This window comes from Gossypium arboreum, chromosome 12, assembly GCF_025698485.1.
Source record: "Gossypium arboreum isolate Shixiya-1 chromosome 12, ASM2569848v2, whole genome shotgun sequence".
NCBI classification, from domain to species: Eukaryota; Viridiplantae; Streptophyta; class Magnoliopsida; order Malvales; family Malvaceae; genus Gossypium; species Gossypium arboreum.
Window position 1 is genome coordinate 104,872,273 of NC_069081.1, and position 23,643 is coordinate 104,895,915.

Consider the following 23,643-nt stretch of genomic DNA (forward strand, 5'->3'; position numbering starts at 1 on the left):
TATGTGGTATGTGAAGTATATTTGGATAATTGTGATGTGAATACATGAAAATTTATATTTTGATTTAGGATTTTATGTGATGAATGTGAATGTGTATATATGAGATAAGGCCGAATGGCAAATGTGATGAATGTGAACATGCATATATGTGATAAGGCCGAATGACCAATGTGATGAATGTGAACATGCATATATGTGATAAGGTCGAATGGCCAATGTGATGAATGTGAACATACATATGTGTGATAAGGCCGAATGGCCAATGTGATGAATGTGAACATGCATATATGTGATAAGGCCAAATGGCCAATGTGATGAACATGGAAGTGTATATATGTGGTAAAGTCGAATGGCTAATGCGAAATGTGTATGAGATGGATATGAGGTAAAGCCGAATGGCTAATGCGAAACGTGTATGAGATGGATATGTGGTAAAGCGAAATGGCTAATGTGAGAGATGTGGGGGATGTATATATATATATTGTGCCCAAATGACAAACGGCGGAAGGTGTGTTTTATTAGATATTTGATGAAGTAAATGAATTACAAATGTGATAGTCGATGTGAATGTTGTAACATGTGAATAAATATGCATGAAACTCTATGATGTAAACCCGGGATTAAAGACCAGATGACCATATGTGGTGACTATGTGCAGGTTAAGACCACGACTTCGTGTGGAGATTTCATCTGAGCTAAAGGTCTCGCCGATAATCCGAGTAGAGTTTAAAGCTATAAGACTTCGCAATAAGAATTGCTTATAAATATATTCAATGCGAAAGGTTAAACAGGTATGTACTCCAAGTTTATATGTGAGCTTGATTTGAACTAAATCATAAGGTAGTTATGTGATGCATACGTGAGCAATCTATGAGACTATTCCTATGATTATGTGACATCGGATCAGTGCGAGAGGTTATGTGAAATTATACAATATATCTATGTCACATGAGCTCACCTTTATGTGAAAGTTTATCTGCCTATTGTATATGATGAGATGTGCATATTCGGTAAAGGGAAGGTATGCCCGAAGGAAGAGTGAAATAAAAATACGAACAACTATGTTATAATTTGATTGTTATCTGTTGACACTGCTTAAAACTTACTAAGCATTGTAATGCTTACTCCGTTTACTTGTTTCCTCTGTTTTATAGATCTCATTTGGAAGCTACAGGCTCGGGGATCGTCAGCAACTAGTCACACTATCACTATCCACTGCTTATTATTGTTATGTTTTGAATTATTTTATGGCATGTATAGAATAGACCAGTGGCCGAAGAATATTTTGGTTAATGTATATAAGCCATGCGAAAATGGCATCTTTTGAATGTGTACTTATAGAAGTTTAAATTGTATCCCTGACTGTCTTTAGTATTTATCTAAAGGAATGTTCTAAAAAAAAAAAAATTTACTGTTCTGATATGAGTTTCAAGTCTGGTAATGCCCCTTCACCTATTCTGGCGACGGATTCGGGATAGGGGTGTTACAACAGATCTGTGGGATTGGCTTACCTAGGTTTTTACCATAGGCAACAGTTAACAGTGTCGACTTTTTTGTTGTGCTGCATGGATGATATAGAGCTCCAGGAACCAACTTGTTCATGAAGGGTGTAAACGGGTCAATTTGCCCAAGTCCATACCAAAGCCAAAATAACTAAAAAAAAAAAAAACCAAATTAAAACAGTCCATTAATAGTTCGGTCCATTTACATCAGCCTAATAACAAACCCAAATCCCCATTTACAACGGGGCCCAATGGCCCAAAATCCAAACCTAGGTGTAGCCAAGCTAGCAAACCCTAGCAGCCTCCAACGCCGACTGCCCTCTCCATACCTCCGTAGCAGCACTGTACGGCCTCCTTACGCCATAACCACGCCCACGCCTCCACGTCAACGAGCCGTGCACCACAGCTGGCCCCGTACCCCGTGCCTGCAAACAAAAAACAAGCAAACGGCAGCAGGACAACAGCAAATAGGAAAAAATGAAGAAAATTTGTATTTTTTTTATTTTATTTGTTTTGGGATTTCGGCTATAAAGCCAAAAAACAATGTATTTTCGAGGTTACGCATACTATGCATATTGAAATAAAAAAAAAAGGCTATCAAAATCGAAAGGTGATTCTCTATTTTCCAGTCTCTTTAATTTTCGATTCCATTTTCTTTTTTTGTTTTGTTGAGTCTTTCATAATTGCATGTAAAAAAATAAAAGAAAAAGGAAAAGATAAGTTTTACCTTGCAAAATGCCATGGATTTCTTTTCTTTGCTTCGTTAAAGTCGAAGCCAAAGGAAGATTTCAAGGCTGAAAGTCATTCCTCAGGCTTGAGAGCATTATTGGCTGAGATGAATCGGCAATAAGAGGGGAGATTTAGGGTTTGATAAGGGAAAAATGGGGTTTAGTTTGATTTGGCTGATTTATCCATTATAAAGGTTTAGAAAACGGAGTCGTTCTAAGGGGTAAAGACCCGCGTGTTGACCCGTTTAGCAGGCCAGATTCATGTGCCTTGGCTTAAATTGGGAGATTTGCACGCATGACCCCTCTCATTCACTCTAATGTTGAATTAGGCCCTATGTGTATTTTAGTTATTTTTAAATGGCATCTGGAATTAAGAAATCATATCAATTTAGCCCGCGTTTAAGCCTTGCGTTTTGGGACTAGGATTATTTTCAACTTTAGTCCCTTGGCATTTACGCGTACTGTGCGTTAGCCCTCCGTTTAATTTCAAAATTTATAAATTATCCTTTTTCATTTCAATTTTATTTCAATTAGGTTTTTGTTTATATGATTCATTATTTTGAGGAGATTCATTTAATTATTTTTTATGTGTCAAAACTTTTAATAATTTTTTGTTTAAATAAATCATTATTTTATTTTACATTATGTGTAAAATTTTATTTAAATATTCATATTGAGCTTGCTATTTAAAATACTTATTATTTTAAAATTCATTTAATGTTCTTATATATGTGTTTTTTTAAAATAAATTTGCTTTGTTTTTATTTGCATGGTTATTTTGGAGTTGGTTTTATTATATTATTTTTAGCATTTTTTGATAATGTTTCGTCTAAATTTTTCTGGGTATATTTGTACATATATTATTTTAATGGGGTTTTTATTTAAAAATACTTATTATTTTTAAAATTCATTTAATTATGTGAGTGAAGTTATTTGAGAACTTTGTTTTTTTTTGTGTTTATAAAATTATTATTTTGAGATTCTTCTTTATATCATATTATTTTAATATATTATGTAGGATCTCATTTAAATGTTTTATATATTTGTATACATATAATCAAATTAATTTAATCTTATATGTATTATCATTTCTATGTTATTTTTACATGTGATTGCTTTTAAATTTTATATATATATATATATATATATATGTGTGTGTGTGTATGCTTTTAATCCATTATGTATATAGTATATTTTCTGAAATTCTATTTTATCATGCATTTTGGCTATCCTTTCATGTTTATATATTATTAAATTCTCTTTTATTGCATGTATTTTAAAATGTTTTTAACACATTGTATATTATTTGATTTAAGATATTCATTCTATAACACTCATTTAAAAGATTACATATATCTCTAGTTTTTTAAATCCATCAATTTATATATTATACACTACGTGTTTATCATTATTTCAAACTAGTTGTATACCACATTGTTTTTAATTTTATTTTATTTTGTATATCTTGTATTGATTATGTTATATTGGGCTATGAATATTATTGTGGCATATTATTTTCGTCCTTGTATTGTCATATCAATTATTCTCTATACATGATTGAAATTGGGTTATATTTTTAGGTTAGTTATATTTAATTATTTATTTTGTTAGTTGATTAAATAAGATACATTATCCTCATTCATCAAGTATTGTATCTTCTGTGTGTATATTATCCCATATCATTGTTTTCCACTTGGTTTACTTAAATGTTGTTTTATAAGGTCCAAATCTTAAAGATTAAGTTCGTTTTATTTCAAGTTGAATTAATGCGTTTTAAGCTAGTTTTATAATTATTCATTTAAAAATTCTTTAGAACAAAGGCAATGTACGATGTTTGGCAATTCAGGGAATCGTGCCCAATTGTGTTGGGTTGCAATTTCCCGTTTGTTCAAAATAATCGAATATTCCTTTGGAATTTCACTCATGTCTTTAAAAATTCTTTAAAACGAAGGAAATGTTTGATGTTTGGCAATTCGGGGAATCGTGCCCTATCGTGCTGGGTTGCAATTTCCCGTTTGATCAAAATAATCGAATATCCCTTTAGAACTTCACTCATGTTTTCTAAATTCTAAAACAAGGCAATGTTCAATGTCTAAAAATTCGAGGGATCGTGCCCTACTGTGCTGGGTTTCGGTTTTTTCGTTGGACTAAATAATTGGGCATCCTTTTGTGATTTTCAACATATAAACTTTTGGAAGTCGAAATTTATCGTGTTTTCGAGGGTGTAAATGATCGTGTCCTATCGTGCTGGATATGATGCTGTATTCCTCTGAAATAAGAGAATTTTGACGACCAACTTGGGCTATTCAAATGTTTATAAAAGGAACCACATTTCAAAAACATTTTTAAATCTCAGACATAAGGACAGTATTTAATCAATTTTGTACCAATTTTTGGCGTAATGAGGGTGCTAATCCTTCCTCATACATAATCGACTGCCGAACCCATTTTCTCATATTTACGTAGGCCAAAATTGATTTAAATAGAATAAAATTTTTTATTAGATGGTCCAATTACACCTAAACAAAAAAAAAAATTGGTGGCGACTCCACATTTAGTTTTCAAAAAGTCGATCCTCGTTTGGTTTTCAAATTTAAAAATGGTTTCGACAAGGGGAAAACAACCACAGGGCGAGAGTTGTCAAAACGAGTCCACAGTTACATAGCAGAAATTGATGGAATGGAAGAAAGACCATCTACCTTAGGTGATAACAGACGTCAGAGATAGAACACAAGAAGTACGATAGCAACTATCTATTTTGATGCAACCTTTGACAACAAATATTCAAGATCGACTTCGGGTATGGTGGTGAGGGGGGAGATGGACGAGTTTCTTGCCTCAAAATCAGTACTCCACTCCACAATATCGTCCCCGTTCATAGCGAAGCCATATGCAGGATTACAAGCAGTAAAGTTAGGGATCTCACTGGTTTTCAATCAATTACCATAATAGGAGATTCAAAAATAGTTATAAAAAAATGCAACTCAACAGCAACAGACAAGTCAGTGATAGAGGTGGTCATCCAATATATCCAAAGAAAGAAACAATTTTTTCAAGAAAGCCATTTCCAGTTTATTCACAGATCAGAGAATCGTCAAGCTCATGAACTTGCAACAGAAGCCTTAAAAACGGGAGAAGAAACATACCTGGAGGATGTAGCCTTCATTTGCCTTCAGCGAGGAAGAGAGGAAAGATGGTTGAGAAACCCAGACTGAAGGAAATCTAGAGAAATCTAAAGAGGAAGGGATAGCAGAAATGAAATCTCCTTGGGAAACTGCTATTGTTTTGAACGGATGGCATGGGAACTTGGAACTTCAGATGGTTAGTGGATGCCAGCTATTTTACACCAACTGGATGGGACGTTTGAATTAGATATTTTTCTGTTTTTGTATCTTATCTGTTAGTTTTGTTTTAGCGTGTGGCCTCCTTTCTCTTGGGCCAAATTTTCTTTTTACTTATTCTTTTCAATTGTAGGGTCCATTTCTATTGTTCTAAAAGACTATGTTATACTGATAATTTTAAGATAAATAAAGCCCAGTCGAATTTTTCAAAAAAAAAAAACTCTTGCAAAAAATAAGGCTTCTTCAAAAACAAGTCTCGTGATTAGCTAAAAATCACAAATGAGAATTAATTTATTGCTAACTTATATACTAAAATATGATGAAAAATAATACTCCTATCAAATTAGCATGAGAGCGTTTAGTTGTTCGAATTTTACATTACACATGTAATTTTATATTATAAAATAAAATTATATCGTTTGAATTCTCAACATTTCGATTATTTTATAATTTTAATAGAGTTAAGATATAATCTTGATTTCTTATGTTATTAAGATTTAAAACGGAATCTAAAATCTAAGATAAGATTACGCTATCTTTTATTTGTCTAAATTTATAAGAGAAATTGTGATACCATGAACCCTTACATTTTGAGCCATCCAAACTTCATTTTACGATCTTGTACTGTAGTAGTTTTCCTGTTTTGATTCAAGCTTGTTGCTGTTCAAAATCCTTCCCACTTTGAAATTTAAGACAATATATATACATGTTGATTTATTCTAGAAAGTTGTTTCCCTTTTGTAAATCATTTTTTTTAAAATTCTTATAAATAACTTGATTTTTAAATAAAATTTAACTTAAAATATTAATAATTAATTTTAATTTTAATTTTTAAAATTTTAAAATATTTTCAATAGTATTAAACATACATATTTATATTTAATCATAATAATAAATTATTGATATAGTTAATATAATTTATTGTTCTAATAAAATCATTTATTATTATTACTGATTTTAATAATATATTTTAACATTAATAATTTATCAACTATATATAAAAGTAACATCACACATTTGAAATTTAATTTTTATATTTAATTTAATATATATATATATATATATATGTTTTTAATAATCTCAATTTTAATCATATATGCTTTTAAAACAATGACATAAAAATCTATTTTACATAATAAATTAGAATGTGTATTTTTAAGAAAAGGTTTTCCTCCATAATTTAATTGGAATATCTTTGGTTTAACATTTATATTTACTGTAGTGAGAATTTTATTTATTAATTCTTTTATTCTTAAAATATGTGAAATAGTCTGATGGTTAAGACTGCTAACCGTCCCAAATGTGGTTTGAGTTTTACTATATTATTGTAATTCGTCAAAAAAATACATATTTAAAGGTGTTAGTGTGAAAAAAAATTAAAAGTAGAAAATTATTTTATTATTTATTACTTTTTTCATTTCTAAACCATAGATTTTAAATGGGTTGACTTGCAATTCATACTTAAATGAGTTGATCGGTATTTTCATTCGTTAGTGAAGTTAAAATTGTTATCAAATTCATTATTGAAAAGGGGACAAAAATGTTTTAAGATTTCCTTATCTGACACATGTTCAAATATAACCTTTTTTATTATATAACAATAGTCAAATTTTAATTTTGATCCTATAATATGCTCAAAATTCAAATTTAATCTCTATACTTTTAATTTGACATAATTTGGTATCTCAAGTTTTATAATACCATTAGTTAATCTAAATATTTTATTATGATTAAAATATTGAGTGAATTTTTAAGAATTCTTAATATTGTTAAAATTTTCTATTAAATTCAAGTTCATTTCAATGTTTTTTTTTGTTACATGACTATCAAGTGAGTATTTTTAAAAAAAATCCAATATCTCATGCTAGAGAATTTAACCAAAATTAACAATGTTAATAATTTGATCCGAAAATGAAAAGGGATGAAATTCATGAAAATAAAATTATGATTTTTAAGTCCCAAATGAACGAAGAGTATAAGGACTTGGAGCATATTATGACCTTTGAATTTTCACTTTTTAATTTTGTCCAAAAAATAATTAACCCAATGCAAAGGTGGGTAGAAAACCATACTTAATTTTAAATTTTTTATATTAAATTTTAGGTTGAAATATGCTACAAGTCCCTATACTTTTCGTAGATTTAGAATTTAATCCCTCTATTTTTATTTTTAGGAAGTTAATCCCTCTACTTTTTAAATTTAAAAAATCTAGTCCAATAGTTTACCTCATTAAATTTCTTTTATTAAATCTACTAGTTTGACATTTTGAAATAAACAAATGCTCGCTTTGGTAGCCATGCAATAAAAAAAATAATGTTGTAATGAATCAATTTAACAAAAGAATTTTAGTAATGTTAACGATTAGACTTTCATTTTAAATTTGAAAAGTTTAGGATTAAATTCTTAAAAATAAAAGTAAATAGACTAAATTTTAAATAGCGAAGAGTATAGAAACCTGAAATACATTCTAACCTAAAATTTATAAATATTTAGTAATAATTAATGTCTTTATAGTATAAATTATGAATGTTTTAATAATATAAATAAGAAGCATTCTTTTAAATCCAGCAGCTAATTTCTTTTATCCAATCATTATAAAATAAACTTTGATTATCAAAACAAATACTTCTATAATATTTACCTTGGAGTCCCTCTTATCTCACAAAGGCTCTTGAAAAGGGACTGTCTTGATACTTTTTAGGATCTCATCATGCATTCAACATTTATGATGGATCCTAATCCAAGCAGCTAGTTCATGGGGAACTGCTGGAATTAAGGCCTATGCGCTTAAAGGTAAGAGTGACAACCTCAAGGTTCTGAATCCTTCAGGAAGTTATTGAAAGTAAGGATGTTAGCCTCACAATTAATGATGTTAGAGATTGTGTAACTCGAATCCCATCACTTGTTGAAGAAAATAACTGGACTGACATACCGCATAAGTTGAGTTCGTGTATAACTATACTTCTATTATTTGACTTTGATTAGGACAAAGTTTTCAACTCTTGATATAGTCGAAACTCCTTTAGTATCATTCATTTTTCAACATTAGTGAATTTTTTCTCCCCTATTTGTAATTTTTTTCTGAAAATATTTTCACGTAAAATTTATATATTTTTATTTTTCTTTATTTATTACTTTACAATCGTTCTACTACAATTATTAATGCTTATTATAACAGTTGAAAACGGAATACCAACAACGAGGCTGTCAGCATTGAAATATCCAGTAACACAAGGCATGGCAAGGAAACATTGTGAATTGGGTTTTGCCCATTAGCTGAGCAAACTAGAAAAAAGTTGGGCTGTAAAATCCCCTTACGTATCCATTTAATTTATATAATCATTTTAAAACATTGTTTGAAATTTTTGAAGCTTGAATTCCAATATCTGTCATTCTTTCATATAATGAATCAAACTTATATACAAATTTAGAATTTATCCTAAAAATTCTAACAATAATGCTGCTGTTAAATGCACTATTTGTATAACCTGTTGATAGGAAATAAAGCAAACAAATTAACATCAATAATTAAAACAGAGATAAATATAATATTGGGATTATTTTATGACAATAGAAATACTTGAACCACAATTATAAATAATGCATCTAAATAATAAAATCAAAATTAATTATAGTAAACCACTATATGATAAGTGTTTGACGTAATAATAAGATTTATTGTATTCTCAAAAAAATATATAGATTCAAACTTCAAAAATAATATTATTAAAAAAGAAAAACAAAATAATTAACTTAAATGATAATGAAATATTTAATTGTTATAAATCTCAAAATTTTCAAAATTAATTAAACCGAAGCTTGATGGATAGTAAAAGAAAATTGAATGTTGAGAAAAAGGATGTAGTAAAGAGAGGGAGAAAAATGTTAGAATAGAGAAGACAAAGGTGGTAAATTTAGGGGATGACATAATTCTTTTTTTTTTTTTGGGGGGGTGGGGTGAGGGGAGGATTACTTTCTCGGAAAAGCCGGGGAAAAGCAAGCATGATAAAATGTTGGGGTTAATGATGTGGCTCATTTCCTTGAAATTGGCGGATGAATACATTCATTACCCTTGCCCTTCTCAACCCTCACTCTTCCGCTTCACCCTATTTATTAAAGCTACTTTTTTTAACCATGTTGGAGTGCAACTTTTATTGAAATTTTCAACTTCATCCCAATCACCATTTTAACAAAGTAATTTATTATATTGTAATGATCTTAACGGTTATATCTTTTGTCAATTTGTCTTTTATTTTTTAATTAAAGAGTTAAATTATTTTTTAACTAAAATATTAATTTTTTTAACGATGTTGGTGTAATAATTGTATGATAGTTCACGTATCCTTTCATACTAATATGACATTGTTTGTCTTATACGTCATGTTAATTAATAAATTTAAAAACATAAAAATAAAAATATTTTAAATTCAAAAGTTTATAAAATTTTCATAAAAATTCAAAAAAAAAAGAGAGCATGGAGTACATGTGGATTCTCATTTGAACTACCATGTTAAAAATTAACATTTTAACCATTATTTCTATTTAAAAATAACAATTTAATTTTTTTAAGATTGAGGTCAAATTTAACTCAAAAAGAAATAAGAGACAAATTGACAAAAATATAAACGTTGAAGTCAAAATTTAACATTATGCCTATTGTAATTGGAACAAATAATTATGAATTGAAATCAAGTATTACATTATTAATAAATGGAAAAGATATTAACTAATCAGATTTATATATATATATATATGATAATCATATGTGATAAGATTAAAAGTTTACTCATAGCAATTATATATAACTAATTAGATATTTTCCAATTTTAATCCATTTGTAACGGTTTACTCTATATTTAGTTATTTTTATTAAATTAGTCAAGCTATTGCTTCTTGGTTTAATTAAATAGTTTAACTCGGTTCTAACAATACTAATTAAGATGGAATTTAAATGATAAAAGTAAATGTGAATTAAATACCAAATTAAAAATTAAAAATAATATGAACGGATTTAAAATGAGTTTAAGTTAATCTTTTATAAATATAAATAAATTTAAAAAATTATAAATCCACATTTCAAACTAAACTAAGTTTAAGTAAATATAAAATATGTTAATATTATATTTATGTCTAACTCATAAGTACCTCTACTTAATAATAGAGGGCGAGTTCATGATGTAAAATATTAGAAAAGGTTAGTTCCGTTCGTAAAAGAAAAAAAATGAGGGGAAGGACGTTAATTATCCTCTTTGAGATGGTTAAAAAGCCAAGATTCGTGGACTGTGGACGTTGTTGATCGGCATAGGAATTTAACATTTGAGAGTTGGTGTGGTGACGCTGCAAGCCCCAAAAGATTGAAGTGTACGGCCAATCATGGATCCCTAGGAGTATTTACAAATAAGGTTTGGCCGGTGTTTCTAATTACATCAATGTCCCTCGGTCCACTCCTGTCGTCATTTCACCCATTACTCATCATCTGCCTCTTATATGCAACATCATCATCATCATAATCAATTTGATTAGAAGATTGAATATTTAAATATCAGATTTCATTTTATTTTCTTTACTTTCAGGATTTTTTAATGTTAAAATTTTTTCAATCCCTAAACTTTTATAAAATTTAAAATTTAGTCTTTATACTTTAAAAGTTTAATTATTATCGTTGTTTGTAATTTTGTTAAAATTTATCAACTTAATGCGTTTATTTTCCTTCAATTATATGCGATGCCATATGATGATATAGCCTGTAAAATTACCATAAAACCTCCCATACTATATCTTAAATTATATTTTAATTCCTCTATTGAAAAAATGGTTAATAGTATAATAACATGAGAAAAAACTTATTTATTACACATGTATGAGAAAAAATTTCTTGTAAAAAACAAGATATTGAAAATAATAAAAACTTCCATTCTTTTGTTAAAATAAAATTATAAGAGTGATTAAATATTATCAATTAAATTAATCTTAAGTAATAATTCATATACAAAATATGTGTATAACATTACAGCTTAAAAGTAAAAAGGAATACTTTTTATTTTACATCGATGCAATATATATATATATATATATATATCTATAAGCGCCCCAACTCATATCTGATTTTATACTTTATAAAAGGGAATCAATAGTATAATTGGATGCTCCTCCAATGAATTCTCCTATCATTTCATCTTTATTCTTTTGAAATTAGTATTATATATATATATATATATATATATATATATTAACACCTCTTGTTGTTTTCATCTCATGAACGTGCAAAGTCAAAATTTATGAACTCGTGATCTTTCTTTTATCAAAAAATATATGCTTTGCTTTTACCTTCTTTTTTTTTTTTTTCTCTCTTTTTCTAGAAAAAATGTGTGTTTCCAGTCATCAAACCCCATTTTTATAGATTTATCTTACTTGTATGTAATGTAGATTTGATAAATGAAATAATGTAATCATTAAAGTCTCAACCCTTGTGTAGATGATGAGGTAATTTTGTAGCCCTAATTTCCTGTTTATTACCTCCTTTGTTTTTCATCATTGACCCAAAATGTCTAGCTTTGTTTGTCAAAAAGAGAGAAAGAAAAATAAAATGTCTATCTAACCTTTACAATTTAAATAATAATTGTAGTTTGTATTTGAATATGTCTTCATTCAACCCCATTCCACATTTAATAAGTTATTATTTATTTTTATTTAAATATAAAAAAATTATTATTTAATAGTATTTTAAATATTAAAATATTTTTTGACCGGAACCAATTTCATTCCATAAAAAAAAAAAAAAAACAAACTCAAATGATCAATGATGGTGATTTCTTTTTGACAAAGACCAATGATAGTTTTAGATGCTCCAAAGCTGCTTTTTTTTTTTTTTCTTCATTCCCATCATCCAATGAGTTTTTCCCAAGTTGCTCTTATCGTATTGACGGCAGCTGCTTGTATAAAAAATAGGTTCTAGGCGGTGGTTATTTAAAATTTTAATTTTATATTTTATAAATAATCTGGATTTAAAACATGTGGTATCAAAAATATTCGAGATTTACAAAATATATTTTTATGTATAAAGTACACTAGATTGTTATGAGGGTATTTTTTATTTTTAAATTATTATTTAAAATTAATAAAACTTAATTATGATAAAATATGAACTTGTGACAATAAATTTAAAAGATTTGTTTTATTATTTTATCATTTAATCTTCATATCAAATTTTTTATTTAGTTCTTTTTATATGAGTGTAGCATCATAATTATTTGTATTTTGATACAATACCTAAAACTAGTCATAATTCCTTCCCACCCACTTAAATAAATAAGAAGATAATTTATTTTAATATACTCTAACTTATGTTCTTATAACTGAAAGAAGTTTTAACTAATTCCTTAGGATTTGTTATCCTCTCGATGCTCTTTAATATTTTAGGTATTAATTAAAGATGGTTTAATTACTATTTTTAAGGTGAATTTGGATGAGGAATTTGTAGGAAGGGATTTTGTTCGTTTTTCAAACTTATAAAATGATTTTTTTGTTTGGATAAATACATTAGAGAATTTTAAAATTTGTGAGTCATTTCAAGAGGAAATTTTAATAGCTCAATTTTTTCAAATTTCATCTAAATAGGTGTTTTTCAAAATTTTATTTAATTTAATACATATGGTTCTACTATAAAATGAATAACTTAAACTTTAAAATTATTTTTATTTAATTATAATATATATTTTAATTTTACTTTATTAAGACTATTTATAAATTTTTGCAGATACCTATATTGGATAATTTCTTATACTATTTATTTTAAATATAATTATTATTTAATTTGTGAAAAATCCTAATAACTTTTTAAATTTTATTATTACAAATGTTAATATTTTAAATTAATAGATTCTCAAAATTAATATTTAAAAAAGTGAAGAAATTTAAAATTCTTCATGCAAAACACACAGTTAGAGATTTCTTAAATTTAATTCATTAGTGTTTTTTTTATTTAAAAATTTCCAAATCAAACTTTTAAGTCAAAGATCACAATTTTAAGTCAATCACACTTTGGTTGGAGATATGAATTTCACCATACATACATACATACATACAACCCTTTGGTGGGACCCATCAACATCTAACCACTGCTGAGATTAAAGATTTGGCCACAACTGTACTTATTAATTAATTTCATCTGTACAAATCATGAAAATAACCATACTTTAACGTGTCAATTTTATGTCCTCTATAATAAACATATATTGATCGGGAACCCAGTATATGTTTATACGATTTATGTATCCAATTATTATTACATACGCAATATGATGGAGTCTACAAACTACACAAGGAGGTAAAATATGTATAGTATTAAGAATTAGATTATATTTAAGTTTTTTATTAAAATTAAATAAATTAATTTCTATACGTAATTTAAAGAGAATATTTGTTCATATTGGTTCTTCCTATTAATTTTTTTATCTATTTGTATTGTTAAAACTTGACAAGATTGACAAAATAATCAGACAATAATACATGGTATGCCACATATACATTATGATGACGTACGTAAATAAAATTTTAACATTATAAATGGATGAAATATTTAACAGAAGAACCAATTTACCTTTTGATTTATTGTACATGAATAAATTTGTCTACTTTTTTTTGTTGAAGGTAGAAAAGCAATTTGACTCCTAATACAAGGTCTTCCATTAGTACTTTGATCCAAAAACTAAGGCAACATATTGTATATCTATATTATTTAATTCATTAATTGAGTCGGTATTATAAGTCAACTGGGCACCAATTAGATTAAGAGAATTACAAAAATATCCTTTTATGTGTAAAATAAATTATACCATTCGATGGTATTTTAATATTTTAAATTTTTATAAATTAGAAAATTTAAACCTATACTATTTACATTGATAAAATCTTAATTTTACTGCATAACCAAAGCTCATAATATAAATTCAATTTTGAAATCTCATAAAATCCTATTTTTACTTCCATTTTACTTTTTATTGTGTTTTTATTTTCTTCTATTTCCCATTATTTTATTTTCAATTAAAATAATATATATATATATATATATATATATATATATATATATACATATATATTCACATAGGAGTAGTGAGTTATTAAAAGGGTGACAAGGAGATGGGCCACATTCTATCTCTCCTTGGCAACTAAATCTTGAACCAACCAAGTAATAGATTGGGGAGAGAGAAAAAGAAATAAAATGTATGCAAATTTTAATTACTTAGTGCCTAATTCATACTTTCATAAAATTACTGCCTATCTTATCAAACATTTAAGAATAAAAATCATATTTTTATTCCCAAGAATACGATCTTACCAAACTTTTTTTTCTTCATTAAAAGTTTGGAGGATTTCATTAACTACTCATTCATGCTTGATTATGACTTAACAAAAATAGATTTAAGCTTCTCCTTACATGGAAATGTTTTTGCATTCTTAATTTCATTCCACAATCGGGGTTTATTTTAGTTTTATACGGGATAATTCTTAAAATTATATATAAATTTTGATTTAATGAATAATTGTATATATAAAATTTTATTTGGTGTAATTATACACGTGAAACTCTAATTGTGAGTTAAATATATACTTGAAATTTTAATTTTAATTTAACTATACATATTTAAAAATAAATATATCAATTTATTTTTATATTGAATAAATATGATTATATGCAGTGGAGGAGCCAAGGGGCAGGTAGGGGCCCCGCCCCCCTAAAATGATTTTTTATTATTTAAGCCCTTTATAATTTATAAAATTTTAAAATAGTAATGGTAAATTTGCACTTTAGGCCCCAAACACAATAAAAAATTGATTTAATCCTTTAAAATTATAAAGATATAATCTATTAAAATGGTAAAATTGTATTTCTATTATCGTAAAATATACAATTTAATTCCGTCCCCAAAATTTTTTTCTTGCTCCACTACAATATATAAAATGATGTTTATATCAATAATTGTGATAATAATTTACAAGAATTGGATCAAATTTCATGAAAAATCAAAGTTCATGCATACAATTGCACATTAAAGTATAAATTTGGTATTTATCCTAATAAATAAAATTAAAAAATTCTTTTTAGGCAAAAGTAAAGGAATTTACTATTTTACTTGAAAAAAGAGAATTTTAATTTTAATAGGTATGACAAAATAAGCCCTTGATGCTTAGATTTTTGTCAATTTAATTTTTTAAAAATCATTAGAATTTAACAATTTAACTTTTTTTAAAAAATCGAATTTTAATCGATTAATGATGCCTACAATTGCACTATTTATGTTGACAATTCCTATTTTCATTTTCAAACATCTCAAGGTACACTTCCAAGTAAATTACCTCATATTGGCCTCCAAATCAAAGGGAAAAAGAAAAAAAAAAAAGTAGGTTAAAATATTTGACAAAATTTTCAACCCCCTTTAACATTGATTTTAGACTTTTAATCAAAGACTTATCCAATAAAAGAGTGAACCTTCCTTAATCCCATTATTTTACTTCTACGAAATATTCATATTTATTTTAATGTAAAAATATAAAAGCTCTTGAATTTTACCTTTCTATTTTTTATTATATCCAAAAAAATCTTTAATTTTAATTTGCATCTTAAAATAAATTTTAAGGTGTGTTTGATAAATTGAAAAATAAATATTAAATTTTATAAGTTATGAATTTATATTATAAAATTGTTTGTCATATTAGTAAAAGTTAAACACGAGATATAATTAATTTATTTGATAATAGTAAATTTGATATTTGAAAATTTATTATTTCATAATTTTATATTTGAAAATTTATTATTTCATTATTTTAATCTTATTAATATGATATATATATATTTTAATTTTGAATAGATTTAGATAAAAGTTAAAGGTAAGAATTGAATATTTTAATTTTTAATAAAATGAAGAAATAATTTATTTTAAAAATCAGATTTTAAAAATAAAATAAATGTAATATTTTTAGTGATAAATAACTATCTAGTATCTATTTACTTAACATATTCAACCTTTTTGTTAAAAATTATATTAAATAAAATTAAAATTTCAATGATTTATCAAATATAATCACCAATCAAAGTTCAGAAAAATATAAGTAGACACAAAGTAAAACTTGAAAATGAGAAACTGAGTTGGTTTGGTTTTTAAAATATTTTCTATTTTATTTTAAAAATAATTTTATATTTCAAAAATTTAAAAACACGTTTTATAAATGAAATTTTTTAGTAATGAAAACACATTTTGTCTTTATTTTCCTCTAATAAAAACATTAGAAATTTGATACATTAAAATTGTCAGATTTTTTTATATGAATTTGAATCGGATTTAATTTATTTAAAGTTAAATTTTTTATTTCAAAATTTTTATTTTATAAAATATTTTTGGTGAAAGTTAAAATGAATTTTCATTATTTTCTAGTTTTACAATTTTATTTTTTATTAATTTTTTCCTGAAACCAAACCAAACCTAAAACTAACATCACCTCAGATTTGCCATTTTATTTATTTATTTATGGAATGCACAAAGTTATTCTATTCTCCTTTTCAATATATGCTTCCGATTTGTAATTTACTCAAATGCCCATTTTCTAAAGACTCTTCTAAAAAGGTAATTGGTGGCCTTTATAATGAAAAAAGAAATTGGTTTGGAAAATAAGAAAATATGATTTTATATTTATTTTTGATGAAAAAATTTGTGAAAGTAAAGGCGAAATTTTTAAATTTATTATTTTATTCCTTTTTCCTTGAAGTTGTAGTTCAATTTTTAAAGTAAATAATTAGATAATTAAATTAAAAAACAATCGGGCTTGAATAATTAACCCTCGGATATATCTAATGTAGGGACATTTGTTGATTTATAAAAAATACAGGTAGAGGCAAACAATGAATAAAAATTGATATTTCCTAATTTCCAACTTTATATATACGATATTTATTATGGGATTTATACACATATTTGTTGTGTTTTTATTCGACAATACTGAATAATATTGTTGAGAAAATAATTAACTCTCCTTTTCAACATGACAACGTAGTTATATTTAGAACCACTTAAATCAAAAGAAAAAGGGGAAAAAAAAACCAGCAAAAAAAAAAAAAACCATTCAGAGAATTGACTCTCTCTCCATCTCTCTATTTCTTGGCCACATGCTCCCATGATAAGCTGAAAACATATCCCTACGAACAGAAGCCACCTCTTAGGTTTTTTAGATTTTACAGCAACACTTAATTAATTCTGTTTTTTTTTAATAATTTAAAAATATATTTTATTAATAAACAACCTTTGTTGGATGTTAAAAGTAGAACAGAGAGGATCAACCAATCAAAATCAACAAAAACTACGGCAGTAATCGAAAAGAAAAGAAATAAAGAAAGCTAATGTCGTAGTTATGTGTGATACTGAAGGGCATTTATTTATGGGAACTGTCTTCTCTCTCTTAAACCTCAAGAAAACTCATCTTTGACACAGTATCAGAGGGGGGGGCCCGCTTCTTGTCTGCTCTTAAAACATTGCAAATTCTGTTCAACTCTAAAATTATTTTTTTAACCTCCTTTGGAATTTTTTTACCTCATAAATAGATTCATGTTTGTTTGGGTTTAATTTTAATTTTAATTTTACTCATGAGATTAAGATTAATAAATGAAATAAAGTTGGATTTTTTAGGGTTTAATAAAGAATGGGTTATGATTATTATATGGGTTAAATATCTGTACCAAAAAGCAAGGAAGGTGGAGAGAATCTAGAAATGCCCCTTTCTTTTATAGTTCCTCAAAAAGACCAAAGAAGAGAAAATCAAAAAAATATATAAATGGAGAAATAAATAAGAAATGTGAAGAAGAACAAGCAGAGAATAAAAGAGAAAGACCAGATGTTGACAAATTTCATGTCACCGTTGGTTAGAAGATCGTTTGTTTTGTGTGAATATTTTCTTCATCTGGGATCTCCCCTCTCTCTTTCTCCCTAACACCCTCCCAAACCCATTAATCTCCCCTTTTCTTCTCTTTCGAAACAAAATTATAAAATTACCACTTCAACAAGATTCTTTCTTTTTTTCATCGACCTGATGACGATCTAACCTCTTTTAATGGTGTTAAACAAAATACCCACTTTGTTGTTTTTTTTGCTGTATCATTAATTACTTTTGATTTTGTTGTTGTTTTAAAGCTTTAATCGTTGTTGATATCCTGGAAAATTTGGGAGCTTTGAGTTATCTGTGATGGGGAAGTGTTGAAGCTAAATCCATGGGAGAATCTTGAATGAGTTTTGATTAGAGGATGTGGGTCTGAGGTAAAATTTTGTTCTTTTTCACTTTCTAATTATTTGACTTTTTATATATAAATATTTTTAATTTATTTTCTTTTGATTTGGTTATTTGGGTTTTCTTTATTTTCTAAAATCATCCATTACTATTTTCCCCATTTTTGGGGTTAGTCTGATAAACTGTGGGGTTATAGTGGCTTTGTAATTCAGTTAATTAAAGCCTAAACTCTTTAATTTTAAAAGATTTTTTTTTCTTTTTCCTTTTTGGATTTGGGTTGATGATAATTTTGATTTGATGGATGATCATAGCTTTTATAATAATATTTTCAACTGTTAATCTTTGCTAATATGCATACTAGTTATGGTATGAATTATGTGGGATCTAATATTTTAACTTTGATTTGCTAATTTAGCATCTTCCCAATTCTTCATAAATAGAATGGGATTTTGCCTTATTGATCATAGGATTCCAAACTTTCCTGCTTTATCAGCACCTTTTTTTCCCCTGCAAGACTCTCTCTTTATCTGGGAAGTTTCGACATGTTTGAAGTGGTGTGGTGATTAATTGATAATGATGTGGCTTACATTCTACTTAGAAATCTTTGTTTATATGTCTGCTTTGGGTTGCATTACCTTAGAATTTACGACCGCGAATTATTTCTCCGAGCTTCTTAATTGATGAGATTGCTGTAATTGCATGCATCATTTGAAAGTGGGGCTATCATCATCATCAATGAGGTGGTTTTTTTCAATACTCTGATTCTTGTTATGAAGGTGAAACTCTGCCATTTTAGGTGGATTGTGTTCATTATTCTTGTGATGGTTTGCGATATTCCTGAGTGGTTAGACCTTCAGCTATGTCAAATATTTAACTTGGTTTGATGTTACTAGTTTTTATGTGAAACATGAATGGATGGTTTATATTATTGTTCCTTTAGGAAGGTGTTCATATCGTCCAATGACTCGAAAACATAGCAACGTTGTAATCAGACTGATAACTATGTTATAAGGTTCATGGAATCTAGCAACAATGGGGTTCTATTCTCCTTCTTATGTCATTCTGGACTTGTTTGTTGTTCTCAGGAATGGGAACAAAAGTGCAGTTGAAAAGCTATTTGCCCGGATATTACTCAATGAGGGATCTCAACGAGGATTCAAACAGTTGTTGCTGGCCACATTATTATGGGGATAAAACCTTGACAAATGGTCAGTATTGCACTAGCTTTTTCTCGAGGGCCATTGTTGATGTGTATCCCGGGTATGATAAGGACTCACTGAAGAGAATAATGCTTGAGCATGAGGCTATATTTAAGAATCAGGTTATACGGTCTCTGCTGCTTTTGTACTTGTATTTTTAATTTTATATGGTCTTCATCTCCATGTTTCAATGGAGTGTAGTGTTGCTTGTTCATAAACTTAATTTTGTTTTGAACATGTTTAAGTATGCAAGTTCTTTGTCTTCATCCAGGTGTCTGAGCTTCACCGCTTGTATAGAATACAGAGGGAGTTGATGGATGAAATAAAAAAGAAAGATTTACAAAAAAATCGGTTTCCTGTTGAGACATCATTATCACCGAGCCTGTTAGCCTCACAAATTACAACCGAAGATGCTCACAAATGGCATATACCTGGCTTCCCTGCAGCGAACTCTCTTTGTGGTAGACCGTCAGTTTCTGGTGTTGAAGATAGTCATTCTCCCCTTAGTTCAGTGAAGGGAAGTAGCAGCCAAGCCGGTACCTTTCGGTCCCAAAATGGAGGTAACTCAAAGGATGTTAAGGTTCTAGAGTGCAGACCCACAAAAGTAAGAAGGCAAATGTTCGATCTTCAACTTCCTGCAGAAGAGTACATTGATACTGAAGAAGCAGAACAGTTCAGGGACGACACGGCATCTGGCACGTCAAGTTATCTTCCAAATGGAAATGGGAAAATTGGACCTGCGAGTGATGGAAAGCTATTTCATGTAGGGAAGACTGATTGCCTAGAAGATGCTTCAAGATCTGATTCATGCTCGAGGGGAAAAACTAGTTTGGCCGACTTGAATGAGCCCGCACAGTTTGAAGAAACTGATGGTTCTGCATATTCGCACTTTCTAGGCCATGGCCCCTATCAAGGAGGCCACGAACTGTCTGCTAAACTGAAAGAAACTTCTGTGAACGTACTTCGCTCAAGTGATGATAGGTCTGTAAGTAATATCCATATCAAGGAAAACAGAACTACGAGAGGATTCTTTTCTAATGTGCTTGAAGCAGGTAGTGCTCACTTGTGAACTACTGAACTTTCATTATATAGCTTCAAATTTTTTTTGTCAAAAAAAAAAAAAAAATCATTGATTGCCTCATGGCCCTTCCTATCATAATTTTACATGTATTTTTCATTATTCATGTATGGATGTTATCTTGGTTTGCAGAGAACAGTAAAAGCAACTCAAAGTCGATTTCTCACGGTTTTCTGCCACAGAAGTTGCCTGTACCTTCCCAGCAGGTACAGGTTCTTCCTGAAAAAACTCGTGAAATCTCCAGTAACGGTCGTCCAGAGTCAACTGTTATGTCTAATGTACCTAGTTTGAATCCATTTGGCTCTTCTGATGTGGTAAAGCCGTGGTCTCATTCAGCTTCTTCTTGGGACAATCCTTCTAGTAGCTTAAGCGAGAAGCCAATGACAGTTCCGACTCTCCCATTTTTGAATTCATCTGGTCCATCTAGTAAGAGTTCTGTGATATCATCCCAGTGCAATGGGATTTTTGGAGAGAAGTGGCAGGTGAGTAGTAATTCTAGACCTAATCCGAGTTTCGGAAGTGAACTGCCTACTAGAAATGGTTTTTATTATGGTTCGTCATCGGGGTCCAGGGAACATGCAATTCGCTTCCCTTCAATGAGTTATGAGTATCCAAATTGTACCAATGATAGTAGGGGGGTCCCAGGGCACTTCACTTCTCAAGGTTCAACTAAGCCTTACAACTGCTCAAATAGTGTTGATATGAAGTCTGCAAGTGGTGTAAATTTGAATATGGTGCTTTCAAACAGTTCATCTAATGAGCCCATTTTGCAACAAGGTCCTCAAATGGATGGACAAAGAAACCGTGAGGACCAACTCCGAGGGCTGCCATGGCTACGAGCCATGCCTGTTTGTAAGAATGAGGCCACAAGTGCAGGAAGGGATTTGAATGTAGGAGAGTTGAACTTCTCTCAATCTTCTCTGAAGAAACCAACCAATAAAAATGGAACTGGCAATGATTTCAACCAAAATTTTACGCAGGATGTGAATCCGGTTTCATTCTCCAATGATGTCGACACCAGCAGGAGCGAAATAGGTGAATGCCTGCACAATAGGAAGATATTAGTGGTTCCCATTTTCGAAAAGCATTATGTTACGAAGAACGAATTGTCTTTGACCACCCCATATGCATCTGTTCCTCAACCATCAGAATCTGAAGCAGAAAATAAAGGGAGAAAAATATTACTTGATATTAACTTACCTTGTGACGTGACTCTTCCGGACATGAACCAAGACATTGTTGCAGAAAATTCAGCCATAGAAAAGGAAGCAAATACAAAGCTACCAAGTTCCCCACATCAGTTTGACTTGAACTCCTGTGTCGATGAGGATGAAGCTTCTTTTGTACCCTCTGTTCCGAGCAGTGGTATGAAGATGACTCAAGGGATAGATTTGGAAGTGCCACTAATTCCTGAGCCTGAAGATGTCATTCATGGAGAAGAATTACTGGAAAAGGCATTTGAACCACCTTTGCAATCAGTACAAAGCAAAGATGACTCTATGCAGGATGAACTCATAACGATTGCAGCTGAAGCAATAGTAGCCATCTCATCTTTTCTTCAGGACAGTAGTTCGGATGATGTTGATTGCAGTTCATCTGAAAACCCTACGACAGACCCCCTTAATTGGTTTGTTGAGACAATTTCCTCTTTTGGGGAGGATCTTGAGAGCAAGTTTGAGGCTCTTTCGCGAGGTAAAGACGGGGATCGAAATGAATCTTCCTCGGAAGAGATTGATTATTTTGAATCAATGATTTTGAACTTAGCTGAAACCCAGGAAGAGGATTATATGCCCAAGCCTATGTTTCCTGAAAACTTTAAAGTAGAAGAAACAGGAACGACATCTTTGTTAACAAGTCGAACACGAAAGGGCCCGGGAAGGCGAGGAAGGCAGCGGAGGGACTTTCAAAGGGACATCCTTCCAGGCCTGGCTTCCCTATCAAGGCATGAGGTAACGGAAGATCTTCAGACATTTGGAGGAATTATGAGAGCAACTGGTCATTCTTGGCACTCGGGAATGACAAGACGGAACTCTACTAGAACTGGGTGTGGCCGAGGGAGGCGGCGGTCTGTAACTAACTCCTCTCCTGCTGCAGTGGCTGCCACAACTTGTATGCCATTGATGCAGCAACTTAATAACATTGAAGTGGGGCTGGAGGATCGGAGCCTTACCGGATGGGGGAAAACAACTAGACGGCCTCGCAGGCAACGATGTACAACGGTGAATCGCCCATCTCTTGCATTAACCTAAACCTAGAGAGGCTTTGATGTATTAATTGAGGATGTTATAGAGGAAACTTGGTGATTATTGTTTCAATGGCTTTGAGAAGTGAGGTTATTGTGATCTTTTGGGGATTGCCTCTTAGCCTGAAATTTGGCGATGCTTGATTTTCTGTCTTGGGGGTGATTATGGACAACTTGTATTATCCATAAATAATGTTGCAATAGTTATTCCCAAGATATATATATTTAGTGAAACCAAATATCTAAACTCGTGTTCGGATATAGTTGGTAAGAGCAAAGAG

The 23,643-nt window shown here is 29.3% G+C and overlaps 1 protein-coding gene across 2 annotated transcripts; it reads left to right on the plus strand.

The window, feature by feature from the left end:
* Nucleotides 1-18,050: 18,050 nt before the first annotated feature.
* LOC108479657 (uncharacterized) lies at nt 18,051-23,601 on the plus strand. Of its 2 annotated transcripts, none has more exons than XM_017782377.2 (4): nt 18,051-18,872; nt 19,929-20,164; nt 20,314-21,094; nt 21,253-23,601. In XM_017782377.2, the coding sequence occupies exons 2-4, from the start codon at nt 19,931-19,933 to the stop codon at nt 23,367-23,369; spliced, it is 3,132 nt and encodes a 1,043-aa protein (XP_017637866.1). In that variant the 5' UTR covers nt 18,051-18,872; nt 19,929-19,930; the 3' UTR covers nt 23,370-23,601. The 2 variants fall into 2 exon arrangements, with proteins under 2 accessions (XP_017637866.1, XP_052878708.1); XM_053022748.1 differs by lacking the exon at nt 18,051-18,872 and adding an exon at nt 18,965-19,054.
* The last annotated feature ends 42 nt before the right edge of the window (nt 23,602-23,643 follow it).

What these genes read in the sequence shown, in the direction of transcription:
- LOC108479657 (XM_017782377.2), top strand. Translation starts at nt 19,931, where the DNA reads ATGGGAACAAAAGTGCAGTTGAAAAGCTATTTGCCCGGATATTACTCA. An exon ending in AGGCTATATTTAAGAATCAG is followed by an intron (nt 20,165 to 20,313) that starts GTTATACGGTCT and finishes GTCTTCATCCAG; the next exon opens with GTGTCTGAGCTTCACCGCTT. An exon ending in TTCTAATGTGCTTGAAGCAG is followed by an intron (nt 21,095 to 21,252) that starts GTAGTGCTCACT and finishes CTTGGTTTGCAG; the next exon opens with AGAACAGTAAAAGCAACTCA.